At 50.9% G+C, this 17,604-nt stretch overlaps 1 protein-coding gene across 2 annotated transcripts in view; it reads right to left on the bottom strand.

Moving 5' to 3' along the window:
- Positions 1-618: 618 nt before the first annotated feature.
- The window catches only part of SHISAL1 (shisa like 1), a 79,259-nt gene continuing 62,273 nt past the window's right edge, over positions 619-17,604 (bottom strand). For both annotated transcript variants that reach the window (XM_055565354.1, XM_055565312.1), the window contains exon 5: positions 619-6,347. In XM_055565354.1, the coding sequence (XP_055421329.1) occupies position 6,347 (1 nt within the window). In that variant the 3' untranslated portion in view covers positions 619-6,346. The remainder of the gene's footprint in view (positions 6,348-17,604) is intronic.

The following is a 17,604-nucleotide window of genomic DNA, read 5'->3' as shown; positions in this document are numbered from 1 at the left end:
CTGGGCCAGGTGGGAATGATGGGGTTGAAGACTGGGGGAAAGAGGCTCCAGCGTGGCCCCCCTTGGGTTGGAGGCACAGAACCCTATTTGCCCAGTAAGAGTGTCTGTCCCTGCTGGAGCGCGGAGGCTGGTCCTCCACCGCGGACCCGCCAGCCTGAGGGCAGCCCTGCTGCTGGGGGGCTGTCTTCCAAGTGGGGCCCGGAAACCCGCTGACCAGCAGAGCCGCCCTCTGCCTGCATCGTCCACGGGCACCATCGGGGACAGCGCTGAGTCCCCAGCAACTGTTGCTGACCCACCCGCCACCCGCCAGTGCCCCCCTGGGCGGCCCTGTCTGCTTTCCCACCTGGTTCTTGCCCTCTGCAAGGCGGTCATCATCTGCCCTCTCGATCTTGCCTTTGGCTGTGGACCCTCTGAAGCTTTCTGGGGGGACCCTGTGTGACCGGCTGCCCCTAACGCCACCCCAGGCAGCTCCTCGGCTGAGACCCCCCAGGCCCTGGGGGTCCACCCTCCCTGATGGAGCAACAACAGATGTGAGCGCAGCTGCCCCCCAGGGACATGGTAGAACATGAAAACAAATTTCAGGACAGGGAAGAGTTGATGTGACACTCCTTTATTAAAACCTAAGGACATCTTTATAAAAACTACTGTATATAAAGACAAAAGCAGTGCAACAGCGGTCCGTGTAAAACACATTATTGTTATTACATTATATTATTATTATTAGGAATATTATTGGTTTTTGGTTTTCCCGGTTATCAGCTCTCAGAGAGACCCCATGCCTGCGCATGTGAAACGGGGGCTTACAGGAGAGAGACCAGTCTGTCTGTGCCCTTGTCTGGCTGGGGGCAAGGGGGTCCCGCCTGGTCAGGGGCACTGGGCCCCTCACCCTCCCAGTCCTCTCTTAGTTACTGCCCATCACCTAGACTCTGACTGGCTAGCTGACCGTGACATAGCCCACTAGCTTTAACCCAGAAGATGGGGGAGAGACAGGAAGGAACCAAGGTGAGAACCCGAGGTGAGGTTCCAAGAAGAGACTCTCTCAGGGTCACCAGTTTGGGTCCAGTTGCGTCCACGCCGGATGCCCGCAGAGGCCACGGCATCTGCAACTTTTGGTCACGTGCGTGGTGACCCTCTTGGGGGTTCGCTGGCTTCAATGGATTCCTGCACATTTCAGAGAGCACTTTAGGGCAATTCACAGGACAGCTCACTGCACCAACCCAGGGGCGGCTGTTCACAGCGCCGTCTATAGAAATGGTGCCTCCTGGAGGCGGGCACTGCAGCAGCCCTGAATTTCAGTCCGTCAAGGGCACATGGTCAGGGCTTTGATGGGAGGATAGGAGTTTTAGGTGCAGTGTAACCGGCAGTCAAAGCCGCTGACTCACCAAGCATCTGTCTAGCACCGACTATCTGGCAGCGTCTTGGACTGGAGGCTTGGGGGCGGGGGGAACAATGTCACCTCCAAGGTCACTTATTCTCCCTGTGGATTTGAGCATTCCTAACCATCAGGCACAGCAAGTCATTTCACAGGAGGTCCCAGCCTCTCCCTCGGACACGGCAGGTTCCCCTGCCTTCTCCATCTGCAGCAGGAACTGTTCCCAGAGGGGCGCTGGGTAAATTTTTGTTGAACAGATGAATGAATGCATGTATGAGCAAAATGGATTTTCTAGACTCTTCTGTCTCACCTGACTGCTCAACTCAACTTTTGAGTTTTCAGGCCATGGGCCCCAGAGCTGCATACGATCACTTAAGTACCATCTGCCACTGCATTTATGCCCTCAGGAGTTGCTGGGGAGCTTGGAGTCGGTCACACGGTGACGCGGTGTGAAGTGTGGATTTTCCAGAGGGGACAGGATATCACCCCAGCCTGGTGGTGAGTTCTGGGGCTGCAGGCGGCAGTGACCAGAGTGTCGTCCAGTCACTGGGTGGGCGGCTGCCCCGCTGACCTTTCAGAAGGCCATTGAGAACAGGCAGACGCTATCTGATGCTCACTGATGAGCAGTAAGATAAGGATCCCCCAAAGTTGCCGCAGAGAGGGGGGCCCACCCAGACGTCTGTGTAATGACACGGCTGCCCCTCAACACTGACAAGCAACACCGCCAGCATCTCTGCTTGAGGCTGTCAGGTCAACTGAGGTCACTGCCGAATCTGCAAATTCACCTCTCAGGACCACCTAGGCCAAGACTCCTCCTACTGGTGGGGGCCAATCAGCCAAACTGAAGAAATGAAAATAAACCAATAAACAATTTTTAAAAGCCTGAGACTCTGGGAAGCTTGTCTTCTTTCATGGCATGACCTCTGGTAGACACACTAAATGGCATGTCAGAGGAGCCAGGAGACAGGGCTTGCGCAGGGATTGTGGTCTGGAGAGATAGCCAAGTGGTGGGACCCCAGCCTGGTGTGGGCAGGGGTCTGGGCATCTGCTGGGCACATGGGAGATGGTGCCAGGTCCAGCCACACCCATAATCTCGGTGGAATGGCCTCAAGGGAGCCAGGAAGCTTCTCTTAAGAAGACTGCCAATCCCACTCCTGGTCATGTTTTCCCTGATTCCCCCAAGTCCTTTCCAGCCTGGGGGCTGAACTCGCCTGAAGGTGTTGGATGAAGAAGCGAAATGCCACCACCCCAGGAACACTAGCTGCCTACCTGCTATTTCGCTATAAAGCATCAGAGAGACAGGCTCTACCTGCAGATTCATGTGTGTGCATGTGTGTGCGTGTGCACGTGTGTGTGTATGTGTTTTAAGTTAAGGACTGTTTCCTATGGGTCCCGGGCAGCATCAGATGTCGGGCAGGCATCTGGCGGTCCCGGGCCCTGTATAGCAGGCTGCTCCTTGAGCTGCAGGGGGATCTCCGAGGTTCAGGCGAGGGCAGAGAGACCCATGGGTGCTACCAGGTACTGGTTCTGCGTAGAGATTCCAAAACGCACAATTACACTAAACACAGACGAGAAGGAAAGCATAAAACTGCTTGTGATAACACACGGTTCCCAGTGGGAAAAAGTCCTTACGAATACAAGGGGTTAAGGGCAGATTCCTCAGCGGATATATTGCCATCTTCTTTCTCTTCTTTTTTGTTTTTCTTTCCATAGTATTATTATTATTGTTGTTGTTATTTTTGCAAAGTACGTGGTAATAGCCAGAAGCTCACAGTAAAAAGTAAAAGTAGGCAGCTTGAAAAAACAGGTTTGGGAGTCACTAAAAAACACTAAGTCTGTAAATCTCTACTTGAACCTGTTGCTACCCTGAGCATCTTCTTCTCAGGGGCGCTCTACTCACTGGCACATCTATCTGCCATGGTAGGATGGGACAGGTTTTTGCCAGGGTGGCCCATCCCCTGGGGGCTTTGAGGACCTGTGGACATCAGGAGGGACTGAACGGCATGCCTGACTTTCAGATGGGCATTCACACCACCCACATGGCCCCCACCCCTCAATCACTCCAGCCACGGCCCCCACCCCACACACTGGACAGGCGAACCTCAGAGAGGTGAGGTGACTTGCCCAAGACTACCCAGTGGGGACGGGGCAGGGCTGTGGGTCCCCAGGCTCTGCCCCTGCATCCCAGGCTGCCCGCTGCTTTGCTGTCTGTGATGGCTGCTGAGCTACATGGTGAGGGGCCCCCTGTTTACAGCAGAGCATTCTGATCCCTTACCGGCTGCGACCGTAAACACCCAAGGGGTCATCAGTCCCTCCTGGAGAGACCTCTGTGGGGCCAGGAGCAGCGTCCTGCAAGTTCTCAAGCTGAGTGGCACAAATCAGGGGGCCGCAGCCCTTGCTGGCCTCTGTGACAGTGACCCTGGGCCCGGTGTTCGTGGCAGGGAGGCAGGGCCACCAGCTCCCTCTAGGCAGAGGAAGTGTCTCCATGTGAACAGCTGCATGAGCTCCACCCGGAACCTCAGGAAGCTGGAGATGCAAGCCCCTTAAACACCTGGTCCAACCCCTTCCTTTTAGAGATGGGGCAACGGACAGTAGAGGAGGCACAGGACTTCCTGAGGCCACCCTGATCTCCCTACAGAGCTGATGTCAGTCTGGGCCCGTGCCCAACCCCCTCCCCCCGGCTGTGGTTTCTCTGCATGGGATGCCGGTGTGGGCTGATCCAGCTGTGCCGAATGGCTGCTGAGCAACCCTCCATGGCAACAGCTGCCCCACTTGGACAAGTCCCCGGGGCAGGTCCGGGGATGACTCAGCATCCAGGGTGAAGGAAGCAGCGCTGATCCCTAAGCAAGAGCCAGGCAGAGGTTCTCCAGCTTGGCCTCCGCCAAACTGTGCCCCTGGGTTCTGGCAGCACTGTCTGGAGGAGGAGAGACTCAAGCTATAGGTCTGGGTCTTTCTCAGCTTGCCCTTGTGACCTTGGGCAAGTCACTTGACCCATCTGAGTCTCAGTATCTTAGTCCATGAAATGGGAAGAGTCCCTTCTCTATGGGGTTGATGAGCCAAGCTGGATGCAGAATGCTTGATGCCCTTGAAATGTCCTTCTGCTTTATCAGAGGGTGGGTGTTATGTCTGTCCCGCCTCAGGTGTCTCAGTGAACCACAGTGTCTGGGCTCTCACTTGCCTCTCTTCCCACCTTTCTTCTGCATCTGTGCCAGCCTGACTTTGTCTTGGTTCCTTGAGATCATCAAGCCGGTTGCTGCCTCGGGGTCTTTGCACTAGCTGTTCCCTCTGCCTGGAAATCTCTTCTATCTTCAATGTCCACGGCTGGCTCTTGCTGACCATTCAGGTCTGGGCTTAACTTGCCCAGAAAGGCCTTCCCAGACTAGCCAAACTTAACCCTCACATACCCCATTTTGACTGAATTCTTGGCTTAGGGCTCACTGCTGTTACTACCTTCCTATTCACTGCTTATTTCTCCCCTGTCCTCTCCCCCAGCTGACCAGTACCACAGGTCTGTCTGCTCTCTGCCACGTGTGACGGATGGAGGGTCCGTTGGAGACACTGGGTCTAGCTGAGTAAAGGTACTTGAGCAGAGGAACAGGGACCCACCCAGCTGGGTGCTGGGGGAGATTCTGGCATCACTAACACCAGCGGAATGAGGGTGTCTACATTGCCAGTTTGGCCTTCAGGGATTTATGTGATCATTTCCCAGATCATGCCCTTCCATGTGTGCGCCCTGGGGCAGTGGGGTGGATGGCGGTGGTGGTGAGCTCAGTGGACAGATACTATGAACATCCAGGTTTGCATGGAAGTCTCGCCTTAAGTGGGAAGGGCTTCTAGAACCTTCCCTTCTGGGTTTCCATAGTGCTCATCACTCTGTCCAGCAAAGATTTGTGTGTCTGTTTCTTCCCTCTGGGGGCAAGGAGGAGGCCTGTCTGACTCAGCTCCTTTCCAGATCACTGCCCAGCAAGCCTGATATAAGTAGGTGCTTAAACAGAATATGCTGTAAGAGGGTCCTGGGGCAGCAGTGGTGGAAAGCTTGGGACAATGGCCCATCCACTGAGAAGCCACTGGGGAGATGCTCCAGGGACTGTACCTGTGGGTACCCTGGGCTGGGGAGATTTGCCTTTGGGTTCTTAGACCTCTGAGGTCAAGCCAAGAACTGGTCTCCTCCTGGCTGTGAGACCCAGGCCATTTCTGCAGGGAGTTCATCCTACTCACTTCCCAAGTGATGAGAGTGGGTGTGTGTGAAGACAGTCAGTCTACTGCCTGGCCCATAGATGGCCTGAGATGTGTCTCTCATTATCACTGTCATTACGGGAAAAAAATTCCATAAGAACGCATCCCCACCGGCATTTCCACATCCCAAGCACCCCCGGAGGCACAGTGGGGCTGTACCCCATGCTTGCCAACTCCATCTGGCTCACAGCTGCCAGCAAGAGCTGGCCGGGACCCCCACCACAAGTGGGGCCCATCAGAGAACTTGGGGGACCCCAATAAAACCAATCAAACAAAAAGACACCCCTAATCATACACACGCACACACACTCACGCACACTCACATTCAAAATTCTGACATGGATAGGCCCACGGGCCACGACTGGAGGGAGCAGGGGCAAGGGAGCCATGGATAGGATGCACAGGCCTGAATCCTTCTGCTTGACTTGGCCTGAGCAGCCGTGTCGGTCATCCTGAGTCCACGGTGGTGCCACCTCTCAGAAGCCACCAGCCCAAAGTAGGACTACTGCTCGCAGACGGGTGGCTCAGAAGCCCCTTCCTGCTCCCTGGCCCCCACCACTGCTTGCTTCTAGTCTTAGAAGTCCAAGGAAGGGGGTTCGGGCACAGGTAGCATTTTCTCCTCCAGCACCGCCACAGCCGTCTTGGCTCTCCCTGGCGTCTTGAAGTTGTTCTTCTCGGAGGCTGAGCCAGGTGCTTTGGGTCTCACCTCCCCCATCCTGAGGCACGGCAAAAGGGTTTTCTAGGAAAGCAGAAGGGAACAAAGTATCACATGGTGTCTCCTCCATGGGGACATTTCTGTCTGGCCTCAGTGACAGGAAAAGCCAGGTTTTTCTCTGCACACATGCCATCTTTGTCTCCTAGACACAGAATTGTTTGACTTTAAGGCTGGAAGCAAGAAAAGCAGGTCTGCCATCGCTATGGTTCCATTCAGCACTACTGCCTCTGACTGAGTGAAGTCACTCAGTTGTGTCCAACTCTTTGTGACCCCATGGACTGTAGCCTGCCAGGCTCCTCCATCCATGGAATTTTCCTGGCAAGGATACTGGAGTAGGTTGCAATTTCCTTCTCCAGGGCATCTTCCCCATCCAGTAATCGAACCCGGGTCTCCCGCACTGCAGGCAGACTCTTTACCATCTGAATCACCAGGGAAGCCTCTGGCCCAAGCAATAAGATAAGAAAAAAGCATAAAGAGTCGGCAACGAAACAGAAAAACCCTAATTACCATTATTGGCAGATCATGTACATAGAAAACCCAAGAGAATCAAAAAGCTAATTATTAGAACACAGGGTGCAGATATAAAGATACAACTTTCAATCTGTAAGACATCAGATCAACTTACAAAACCCAACAGCGTTTTTCTGCCTCAGTGATGACCAGGGTTATTATAATGTCTTGGCTAAAGGCAGTCCCAGTTAATACTTAAAATTTTCAATACTGTTCCCCTTTTACCCTGCAAAGTACTCTACTTTGGATATTAAACCATATGCTCACCCTTGTTATAACAAATAGAAGATATTAAGAACAGATGCCGATGACATCCATAATAAAAATAAAAGAAAACATTATGAATCTTGGAGTCACATCACTGAATATGACCGTTATCATACAAAGCCATGGAGAGGAAACCAGAACAATGCTGGCACCTGGATGGGTCAACAGATCATTGGGAGAAGATCAGGAGAGTAAACATCAGCCCATGATTGGCAGAGTTGAGTTGCCATTGTCCTTTCTCTCCTGGAGGTCACCTCCAAATAAGGATAATGAGGAAAAGAAACACAAACTCCATCTGCAGCAGACACAGTAAACCCCCGGTCTTATATCCATTTATAGGAGCAATGACCCAGTCACAAATATTCAGCTTCCCATACTCCCTTGCAGACAAGGGTGGCCACGTGACCCACTCTGGCCAATGCCATGTAAGCTGAAGTCTCCTGGGAAGGGAACGTGGATCCAGAGAAAGAGCACGAAAACGGCAGACCTTCACCGCTGTGGGCGGAGCGGGAAGGGAGCCGGAGGAAACCTGGCTCTGGTGACAGCCCCAGAACGTCTGCCTCCACACCACTGTAGCCGGGTTTCTGCTACGTGCATCTGATTGGCCAGCAAGGAGGTCGAAACAGTCATTCCTAAAGGAAATCAACCCTGAAATTCATTGGAAGAAGCTGAAGCTCGATTATTTTGGCCACTTAATGTGAAGAGCTGACTCACTGGAAAAGACCCCAGTGCTGGGGAAGGTTGAGAGCAGGTGGAGAGGAGGGCGACAGAGGATGAGATGGTTAGATAGCATCATCAACTCAATAGACATGAGTTTGAGCAAAATCCAGGAGATACTGAAGGACAGGGAAGCCCAGCGAGATGCAGCTCATAGGGTCACAAAGTGTCAGATATAACTTAGCAACTGAACAACAGATAAACCATTTTCAGTCAAGCTCTAGTGTGTGTTCCAGGGTCAAGGGTGTGGAATTGATGGAAGGGCTCTGACTGAGCCAGTAAAGCCCATGTTTCCAGAGTGAGTGATGCTCTGAAGGGCAGAGCCAACACCCCAGTATGTATTATGGGGCTCCAGGCAAGAAAGTCTGTGGAGTTGTCTCTTCTACTTCACAAAACTGAGCCAGGTCCCCCATCACCTGCTTTATCTTTCTCCCTAGATTTATCTCAATCCAGCACACCAAATATTTTACTTACTGGCCTAGCTTATCATTTGTCTCTCCTAACTAGATAATAAGCTACATGAGGGTCATGGCATTGGTGTGTTATGTTCATTTTTGTTTTGCCAGGGTCTGGAACAGTAACTGGCACACTTTGTTGAATGAATGAGTGAAGAAAGAATTTAAGGCCCAGATGAATCAGATTTTAAATATAAAGTCAGCAGAAAAACGTTTAAAACACATTTTTTAAATTGTAGCTCACATGAGCCCTTCTTGCATAAATTAATAAAGGATACTCATAGGATTTCACATGCTAGCAAGATAACGCTCAAAATCCTTCAAGCTAGGCTTCGATAGTATGTGAACCAAGAACTTCCAGATGTACAATCTGGGTTTAGAAAAGGCAGAGGAACCAAAGATCAAATTACCAACATCCGTTGGATCATAGAAAAAGCAAGGGAATTCCAGAAAAACATCTGCTTCATTGACTACGTGAAAGCCTTTGACTATGTGGATCACAACAATCTGTGGAAAATCCTTAAAAATATGGGAATACCAGACCACCTTACTTGCCTCCTGAGAAACCTGTATGCAGGTCAAGAAGCAACAGTTAGAACTGAAAATGGAACAACAAACTGGTTCAAAATTGTAAAGGGAGTACGTTAAGGCTGTATGTTGTCACCCTGCTTAGATAACTTCGATGCAGAGTACATCATGCGAAATGCCGGGCTGGATGGAGCTTAAACTGGAATCAAGATTGCTGGGAGAAATATCAATAACCTCAGATATGCAGATGACACCACCCTAATGACAGAAAGTAAAGAGAAACTAAAGAGCCTCTTAATAAAGGTGAAAGAGGAGAGTGAAAAAGCTGGCTTAAAACTCCACATTCAAAAAATTAAGATCATGGCATCCTGTCCCATCACTTCATGGCAAATAGATGGGGAAACAATGGAAACAGTGGCAGACTTTATTTTCTTGGGCTTCACAATCATTGTGGACGTTGACAGCAGCCACACAATTAAAAGATGCTCGCTCCTTGCAGGAAAAGCTACGCCCAACCTAGACAGCATGTTAAAAAGCAGAGACATCACTTTGCCAACAAAGGTCCATATAGTCAAAGCTATGGTTTTTCCAGTGGTCACGTAAGGATGTGAGAAAGAAAGTGAAGTCGCTCAGTCATGTCTGACTCTTTTTGACCCCGTGGACTGTAACCCACCAGGCTCCTCTGTCCGTGGGATTTTCCAGGTAAGAGTACTGGAGTGGGTTGCCATTTCCTTCTCCAGGGGATCTTGCCAACCCAGGAATCAAACCTGGGTCTCCCACATTGCAGGTAGATGCTTTACCATCTGAGCCATCAGGGAAGCCTGATGTGAGAGTGGACCATAAAGAAGGCTGAGCACTGAAGAATCAATGCTTTTGAACTGTAGTGTTGGAGAAGACTCTTGAGAGTCCCTTGGACTGCAAGGAGATCAAATCAGTCAATCCTAAAGGGAATCAGCATGGAATATTCATTGGAAGGACTGATGCTGAAACTGAAGCTCCAATACTTTGGCCACCAGATGCAAAGAGCCCCTGATGCTGGGAAAGATTGAGGGTAGAAGGAGAAGGGAGCGACAGAGGATGAGATGGTTGGATGGTACCACCGACTCGATCGACATGAGTTTGAGCAAGCTCCAAGAGATAACGAAGGACAGGGAAGTCTTGCGTGATGCTGTGCATGGGGTTGAAAAGAGCTGGACATGACTGAGCGACTGAAGAGTAACTCTGGCAAGTGGAGTAACTCTGGCAAGAGTACTGGCAAGGACAGTCTGTTTAGCTGTAGGACCATGTCTGAAACTAATGTATTGTGATTGTTATAAAAAAAGAACAAAAGAGATAACAGAAAACTGATATAAACTATAGGAGGGAGGTGGAGGTCAGAGGAGGGAGGTAATGTATGTAAACTGTCTTCTGTGTTTATAGCTAGAAGTCCAGAAAATCGTTTAGAGATGGAAATAATATTAGAGGTACAAAGGCAAATGGAAAAACTAATATAATCAGCTAAAATCATTTGATGGAAGAGGGAGAAGGAGAGGGGAAAGTAGAACTATTCTAATTTGGGCATCACTCATAGTAGGGAGAAAATAAACATTGTCTAAAGAAACAGAGGATTAAAGGTGTCATATGACAGTATAATTATGAAGATAACTATGGGATGAAAAACACAGCCTTCCAAATTGTCAGAAGACATATACACAAAAAATAAAACAAAGAAAACAGAGAGCATATGGTGAAAACTGACAACCCCCACAAAAGCTATAAAAGCAGAAAGCATACCATAAACTATGATGCCAGAACTAAGACTAAATGTAGCTGCCATATTAGTAAATGTTAATGAGCCATACACACTTGCTACGAAAAAAAGACTGAGACTGGATTACAAACAAAAGTCACTGAAGGTAGGATGATTCGGAAAGGTTTCCTATAGTAGGATGGGTAGATGACTAAAAATTTTAGAGATGGATGGTTGTGAAGGTTGTACAACAATGTGAATGCACTCAATGCCTGTGAAAAGTACAGTGGTTAAAATGGTAAATTTTGTTATGTGCTTTGCCATAATTACACAAAAAAGAATGGGCAGAAACAAAACAATTGCAAACCAACAATAAGTCCCAGAGCACGTTGGCCCCTCTTGCTCTCTCACGTCCACCACCAGCCCATCAGTAAAGCCTGCAGGTGTGGCCATCAACCCCGCCCTTCCTGCCTCCGGCATCGCTCCTGCTGTGGCCTCCTCACTAGCCCAGCCCTTCTGTCTTTTCTCCATACAGCAGCCAGAGGGGTCCAGTGAAAATCCACGGTATGTCGGGTCATGTCACTCCTCCGCTCAAAACTCTCACTGGCTCCCATCTCACTCAGAGTAGAAGCCAAAGACTTTCCACGCTGTCCTCTCTGGTCGCACCCCTCATCTTCCCTCTTCTGTTCACTCTGCTGCAGTCTCGATGGCTCATTCTACGTGTCAGCCTGACTGTGCCGTGGGGGCTGTTGCTGTTGTTCAGTTGCTCAGTTGGGTCTGACTCCTTGGGACCCCATGGACGGCAACAAGTCAGGCTTCCCTATCTTTTCCCATCTCCCAGAGCTTGCTCAAATTCATGTGCATCGAGTTGGTGATGCCATCCAACTGTCTCATCCTCTGTCGTCCTCTCTCCTCCTGCCCTCAATCTTTACCAGCATCAGGGTCTTTTCCAATGAGTTGGCTCTTTTCATCAGGTGGCCAAAGTATTGGAGCTTCAGTTTCAGAATCAGTCTTTCCAGTGAATTTTCAGGGTTGATTTTCTTTAGGACTGACTGGCTTGAACTCCTTGCTGTCCACCGGACTCTGAAGAGTCTTCTCCAGCCACAGTTCGAAAGTATCAGTTCTTCAGTGCTCAGCCTTCTTTATGGTCCAACTCTCACATCCATATATGACTACTGGAAAAACCATAGCTTTGACTAGGCCATCCCATCACTTCATGGCAAATAGATGGGGAAACAGTGGGAACAGTGGCTGACTTTATTTTGGTGGGGGAGAGGGGGGGCTCCAAAATCACTGCAGATGGTGACTGCAGCCATGAAATTAAAAGATGCTTACTCCTTGGAAGGAAAGTTATGACCAACCTAGACAGCATATTAAAAAGCAGAGACATTACTTTGTCAACAAAGTTCTGTCTTGTCAAGGCTATGGTTTTTCCCGTAGTCACATATGGATGTGAGAGTTGGACTATATAGAAAGCTGAGCGCCAAAGAATTGATGCTTTTGAACTGTGTTGTTGGAGAAGACTCTTGAGAGTCCCTTGGACTGCAAGGAGATCCAACCAGTCCATCCTAAAGGAGATCAGTCCTGGGTGTTCATTGGAAGGACTGATGTTGAAGCTGAAACTCTAATACTTTGGCCACCTGATGTGAAGAGCTGACTCATTGGAAAAGACCCTGATGCTGGGAAAGATCGAGGGCAGGAGAAGGGGAGGGCAGAGAATGAGATGGTTGGATGCCATCACCAACTCAATGGACGTGAGTTTGGGTAAACTCTGGGAGTTGGTGATGGACAGGGATGCCTGGCCTGCTGTAGTTCATGGGGTCGCCAAGAGTCGGACACAACTGAGTGACTGAACTGAACTGAACTGACTGGGCCACAGGGGTGGTGCCCAGATATTTGATCAAACATGGCTCTGTGTGTATCTGTGAAGGTGTTTCTGGATGAACTTCCCCTTTGAATCCGTAGACTGAGTCAAGTGGATCACCCTCCCCAAGGCAGATAAGCCTCTTCCAATCCACTGAAGGTCAAGGAACAGCCAGGGAAAGGGAGGGTTCCCTCTCTGCCTGCCCGTTTTTGAGCTGATCATCAGTCTTTTCCTGCCATCAAACTTGGGACTGGCGTTTGCACCATTGGGTCTTGTGGTTCTCAGGCCTTGCAGACTTGGACCACACCAGGCCATCAGCTCTGCTGGGTCTCCAGCTTGCCACCTACAGATCTTGGAACTTTTGCATCTCCAAATCTGCAGAAGCCAATTCCTTAGAGTAAATCTCTTTATATATATCTCTATGTAGATCTTATACATTTTATCTATATTATAGAGATATCTGTTTATATAGAGATATCTATCTATATCTAGATTTATATATAGAAACCTGCATCTGCATCTTCACTCTGTCTATATCTATCCTGTTCGTTGCGTTTCTCCAAGAACTTAGACCAATTTAGCGCCTGCACCAGCTTACTGCCATCTCTTCTCCCAGATAAACACGTGGCTGTTGATGCTTTCAAACTGCGGTGCTGGAAAAGACTCTTGAGAGTCCCTTGAACTGCAAGGAGATCAAACCAGTCAATCGTAAGGGAAATCAATCCTGAATATTCATTGGAAGGACTGTCGCTGAAGCTCCAGTACTCTGGCCACCTGATGCTAAGAACTGACTCACTGGAAAAGACCCTGATGCTGGGAAAGATGGCGAGCAAAAGGAGAAGGGGCAGCAGAGGAGGAGATGGCTGGATGGCATCACCGACCCCATGGACATGAGTTTCAGTCTACTCCGGGAGTTGGTGATGGACGGGGAGGCCTGGCGTGCTGCAGTCCATGGGGTCACAAAGAGTCGGACGCAACTTAGCGACTGAACAACAATATTCCCTTATGTCCTTCAAGTTGCCCATTACTGAGACCCTCTCTGACCACCCATCAAAAGCTGGACTCCATGATCCACTCTCTCCCTGCTCTCATGGGATTTTTATCCCTAGCACTTATCGCCATCTGACACTCCGTGTATTTTATGGATGCATTTTAAATAGTCTTTAGGCTTCATATAAGTAGGACTTTTCAGTGGTTCTGGCGCCCTGCCGTACCCCCAGGACCAACAACGACACTTGGTACAGAGCAGGCACTCCATAAAGATGGAGGGGCAGACAAATAACAGAAGAAAGAGGGGGCCCACCCCCTCAACTCTGTCCAACGAAGTCAGAAAACTCTGATGAGATGGGTGAATTTCCAAGAAAATAGAAATTACCCAAAGAATCTCAGAAGAGAGAATCTAAACAATCCAATTGCCAAGAAGAAAGAAACTGTCCAATCGCAAAACCAAAGTTTAAATGAGAGACATGCCAATGAAAGCCATAATGGGAAAGCATTCCAGAGCATAGACCAGAGGAAACTTCCACATTCCTCCACTCAGGCAAGTCCCGCAAAGGTCAGAAAGGTTGAGAGAGCACCACGTGTGTGCTGGTTTGGGGGGGCGGGGAGCCTCTGCCTTCTGCGCTGGTGGGAAGCGCATCAGTTCACGTCTGGAAGGCAGCTTGGCACATACCAAAGTCACAGATGCACACGCCCTCTGACCCAGTAATTCCACTTAACCATCATCCAACAAACACACCCACAAGGGCAAAATTCTTATTAGCTCATTTACTGCAGCAGTGTGGGTACAGTCGAAGGTTAGGATCAAAGACTTGTCCATCATTCGGGAACTGGTTCAGAAACAAGGCTTCCCACGCAAGGGAGACCAAAGCAGGACGATGGCGTCCGGCAGCCCCTGCTGGTGGCATCTTCTGCCAGGCCTGGGCTGGGTGCCAGGGTACAGACCTGCCGGGCATGGGCTCAGCCCCCCAGGACTCAGAGCCAGCAGGGAGCCGCACTGGGACCCCCAGAACAAAAGCAACAGATCCACGTCAAGTCAGGGCTGAGAGCCTGGGGGCGAGGCCTGGATGGGGGCGGGGACTCAGGGGAAAACTCATTGTGGGAAGTCGGGGAGGGCACTCCAGGAACGGGAGCTGCCTTAGCAGAAGCCAAGCAGAGGGTCACAGCGGGTGACATGGGATCTTCCAGGCGGCGTGAGTCTAGGATCAGCTCAGGTGACCCCAGGACTCGGGGGTGCAGACAAGATCCTTCTTAATTCCAGGCAAGGCCAGCGTCAGGGCTGCTGTGATGGGGGATTTCTCCTCGGCCTCATCTCACTTTGCTTTCCCAACAGCCCTAGAAAGTGGGATTTTTACTTCCTCCATTTACAGATGAGGAAACCGAGGCAAAGGGAGGTATCGCGATTTGCCCAGAGTCACCTATGGAGCTCTTTTTGGAGCCAGGAGTCCAGCTTGCGCTGCCATCCGCTGGGCTGCATGGTCACCCCTCCCGGACGGGCTGGGTAGGGGGAGGCTGGGCTGGGAAGCAGGTCTGGAGAGAGAGGTGAGGCCTGGGACCTGGGTGGGGATGAGGAAGGTCTCCAGCTGGCCTCTGCAAAGGTACTGGGGCAATAAGACAAGCACCTGGCAATTTGAATAACAATGAACACTTCCAGAAGGCTGAACTCAGTAATAATAAAGGCTTCAGGTAAAAGCAGAGGAGTCAGACCAGCAAGAGGACTAATTGCCAGGTGAGCTGAAGATAAAGCATCCTCAGCGCTGATAAGAGCTCCCCCAGAGACCAGGAGCCAGGCGCCCGGGACTGGAGTTTTCAGCTCAATTTCTAGAGCATTCTCACAGTAACTTGAGAGGTTACCATACTCACACTGTTACCACCTCCCAAAGAAGAGAACAGTGCAGGACCACTGCAGGGCTAGGAGGGCAGTCCCCCAACCCCGCCCCAGCACAGCACCCTTAACAGCAAAAGGTGTGGTCATGGGGGGCTGCATGGAGGAGGTGTGCTCGTGGAATGATGATAGAAAACTACAGGGGGCCGCCCTCCATGCTCCTGAAATAAAGGGCTAAGATGACAAAGACGTGAGGAGCTGGGGGAGGAGGACTCTCACCCATGACCCGGGGAGGGCAAAGAGGTTGAGCTGCTTAGGGAAACTGACAGACCACACGTGCTGAGGCTGAACATACCCCTTGTCCCATGACACTACATGTCCCCCTGGGTAGGCACAGCTCAGGCCCCCAAAGAGGTCCCTGTCCTAATCCCCAGAAGCTGGGAATGTGGCTATGTGATGGAGAGACTGGTTACCCAAGTGGACCCAGGGTCATCCCGAGGGGGTCCTTGAAGAAGGGGGGTGCAGGAGGGTCAGAGTCAGAGGAGATGTGAGGATGGAAGCAGAGGTCACAGTGATGCCACCGGAGGAAGGGTCTATGAGCTGTGGACAGAGGCTGCCCCTGGGAACAGATTCTGCCTGGAGCCTCCAAGGGACAAGCTCTACGAACACCTGGACATCAGGAATTCACAAGGCTCCTTGGGAACCTCTGCCCGTCAGAACTACAGGAGGGTACATTTGTGCTGTTCTAAGCCACCAAGTGTATGGTCACTGTTTACAGCAGCCATCAGACACTCCTAAGCACCCAAGAGAACTGTGTCTACCTGTTCACCAGAGCGTGTGGCCATGGGTGTTCAGAGCGGCCTTATGGATAATCACCCCAAGGTGGAAACAATCCAAATGCCCTCAACAGGTGAAGGGATAAACAGTGTGATATGCCCAGATAGTGGAGTACTATACAGCAGTGAAGAAGAACAGACTCTTGATATGCGCAATGTCATGGAGGAATTCATTTCATCGAAAAAAATGTTGTGTGAGAGATGCTGACCCTAGGGTCCACACCATCCAGTTCCAGCCCAGGGAGAGCCTACAATGGGGCAAAATGACTTAGGGGCTGAGTGTCAGAGAAGTGGTATTCAGGGGTTGAGAGGAAGCCTTCCACATGTTAGAATGTTCACCATCTCAGACCGAAGTTCACCAAACTGTACTGTTAAGATGGGCACTTTACGTACTTTAACTGGGAAAGAGTGAACAGCCTCCAGAAATGAATTTCTGGTCTCAGCTTGCATACCCCAATGACGGGGAACTCACTACCTAGTGAGCAGAGCAACTCTGCTGTGAAGGAAGGCTGCCTGGAAAGAGGTTCCTCCTCTGCTGACCCCACAACCCGCTTCTGGCCTGCTCCCCTGCTGCCAGCTTGGCCTCCCTCCAGTCCTGCAGACACAGCCAGACTCCACGACCCCCAGAGCAATCAGGCTTCTCTGGGTCAGGGCTTCCTTTCATCCTTCCCTGCTTCCAGCGAGAGCTGTCAGGAGCAAGGCAGGCCCCAGGCCCCGGGGGTCCCTGCAGACCCTTGGCGAGTGTCCGTGTTCACTCCTACCACCAGCCAGCAGTCACCCGCCTCTGGGAGCTTCCGTTTACTTTTCTGCCAAGTGAGGACTTTGCCAAGGTCACAGGAGGCAGAGTGTTAAAGCGCCTTGCATACAGTGAGCGCTCAGTGCATGGCTGTCTTAAGTGGGGAGAAAAAGTATTTCAAAAGGGGGTTTAGAGACCCTCTAGGGCATTTTTATTTTGCCTTTAGCAAGACATCTTGTTGGTCCTCTACAGTGAAGATGAGCAGCTCTGGGTTACCGAGTCTCCCAGAAAAACAAGAGACCATCAAACTCAGGTCTTGTTTGTGGACAAATTAGAATGATTTGGGGTCTTCTAAGGCACTGCTTCATTTTTAAGTATCTAACGTGAAACCTCACTTCCTTCCCCAAAGGGAGAAGCCTGCTGTCATCCTGGGATCATAAGAGGCCTGGCAGATGGGGGTGGTCATGGTGTGTTAGGAGGAGCCTGCTGACTGTATCTCTGCATCAGGCACGGGGCATCTTAGGAGCAGTGGGCAGAGGGCGGGGTCTTAGGTCCTAGCATTTGAGGCTGGGTCCCCACAGCCCTTCGGCCCGACCCTGCTCCTGCAGGATCACGCCCCTTCAGGCCTCCTGCATCCCTTCTGCCTCGGGACTGCTCCCCCCACACTTCCTTGCTGGCGTCCCTGGTCCCTTGCCCCACACTCCATCCTCGCCCCAGGTCACCTCCCACCCCTCCACAGTGCGATTCCGTGACAGGCCCCTTGGCCAAATCCAAGCTGGGATTCAGCCCACATTCCCCACCCCGCCCCCCCCCAA

The sequence above is a fragment of the Bubalus kerabau genome, chromosome 1 (genome assembly GCF_029407905.1).
Source record: "Bubalus kerabau isolate K-KA32 ecotype Philippines breed swamp buffalo chromosome 1, PCC_UOA_SB_1v2, whole genome shotgun sequence".
NCBI classification, from domain to species: Eukaryota; Metazoa; Chordata; class Mammalia; order Artiodactyla; family Bovidae; genus Bubalus; species Bubalus kerabau.
This window is presented reverse-complemented; position numbering and strand designations above follow the sequence as displayed.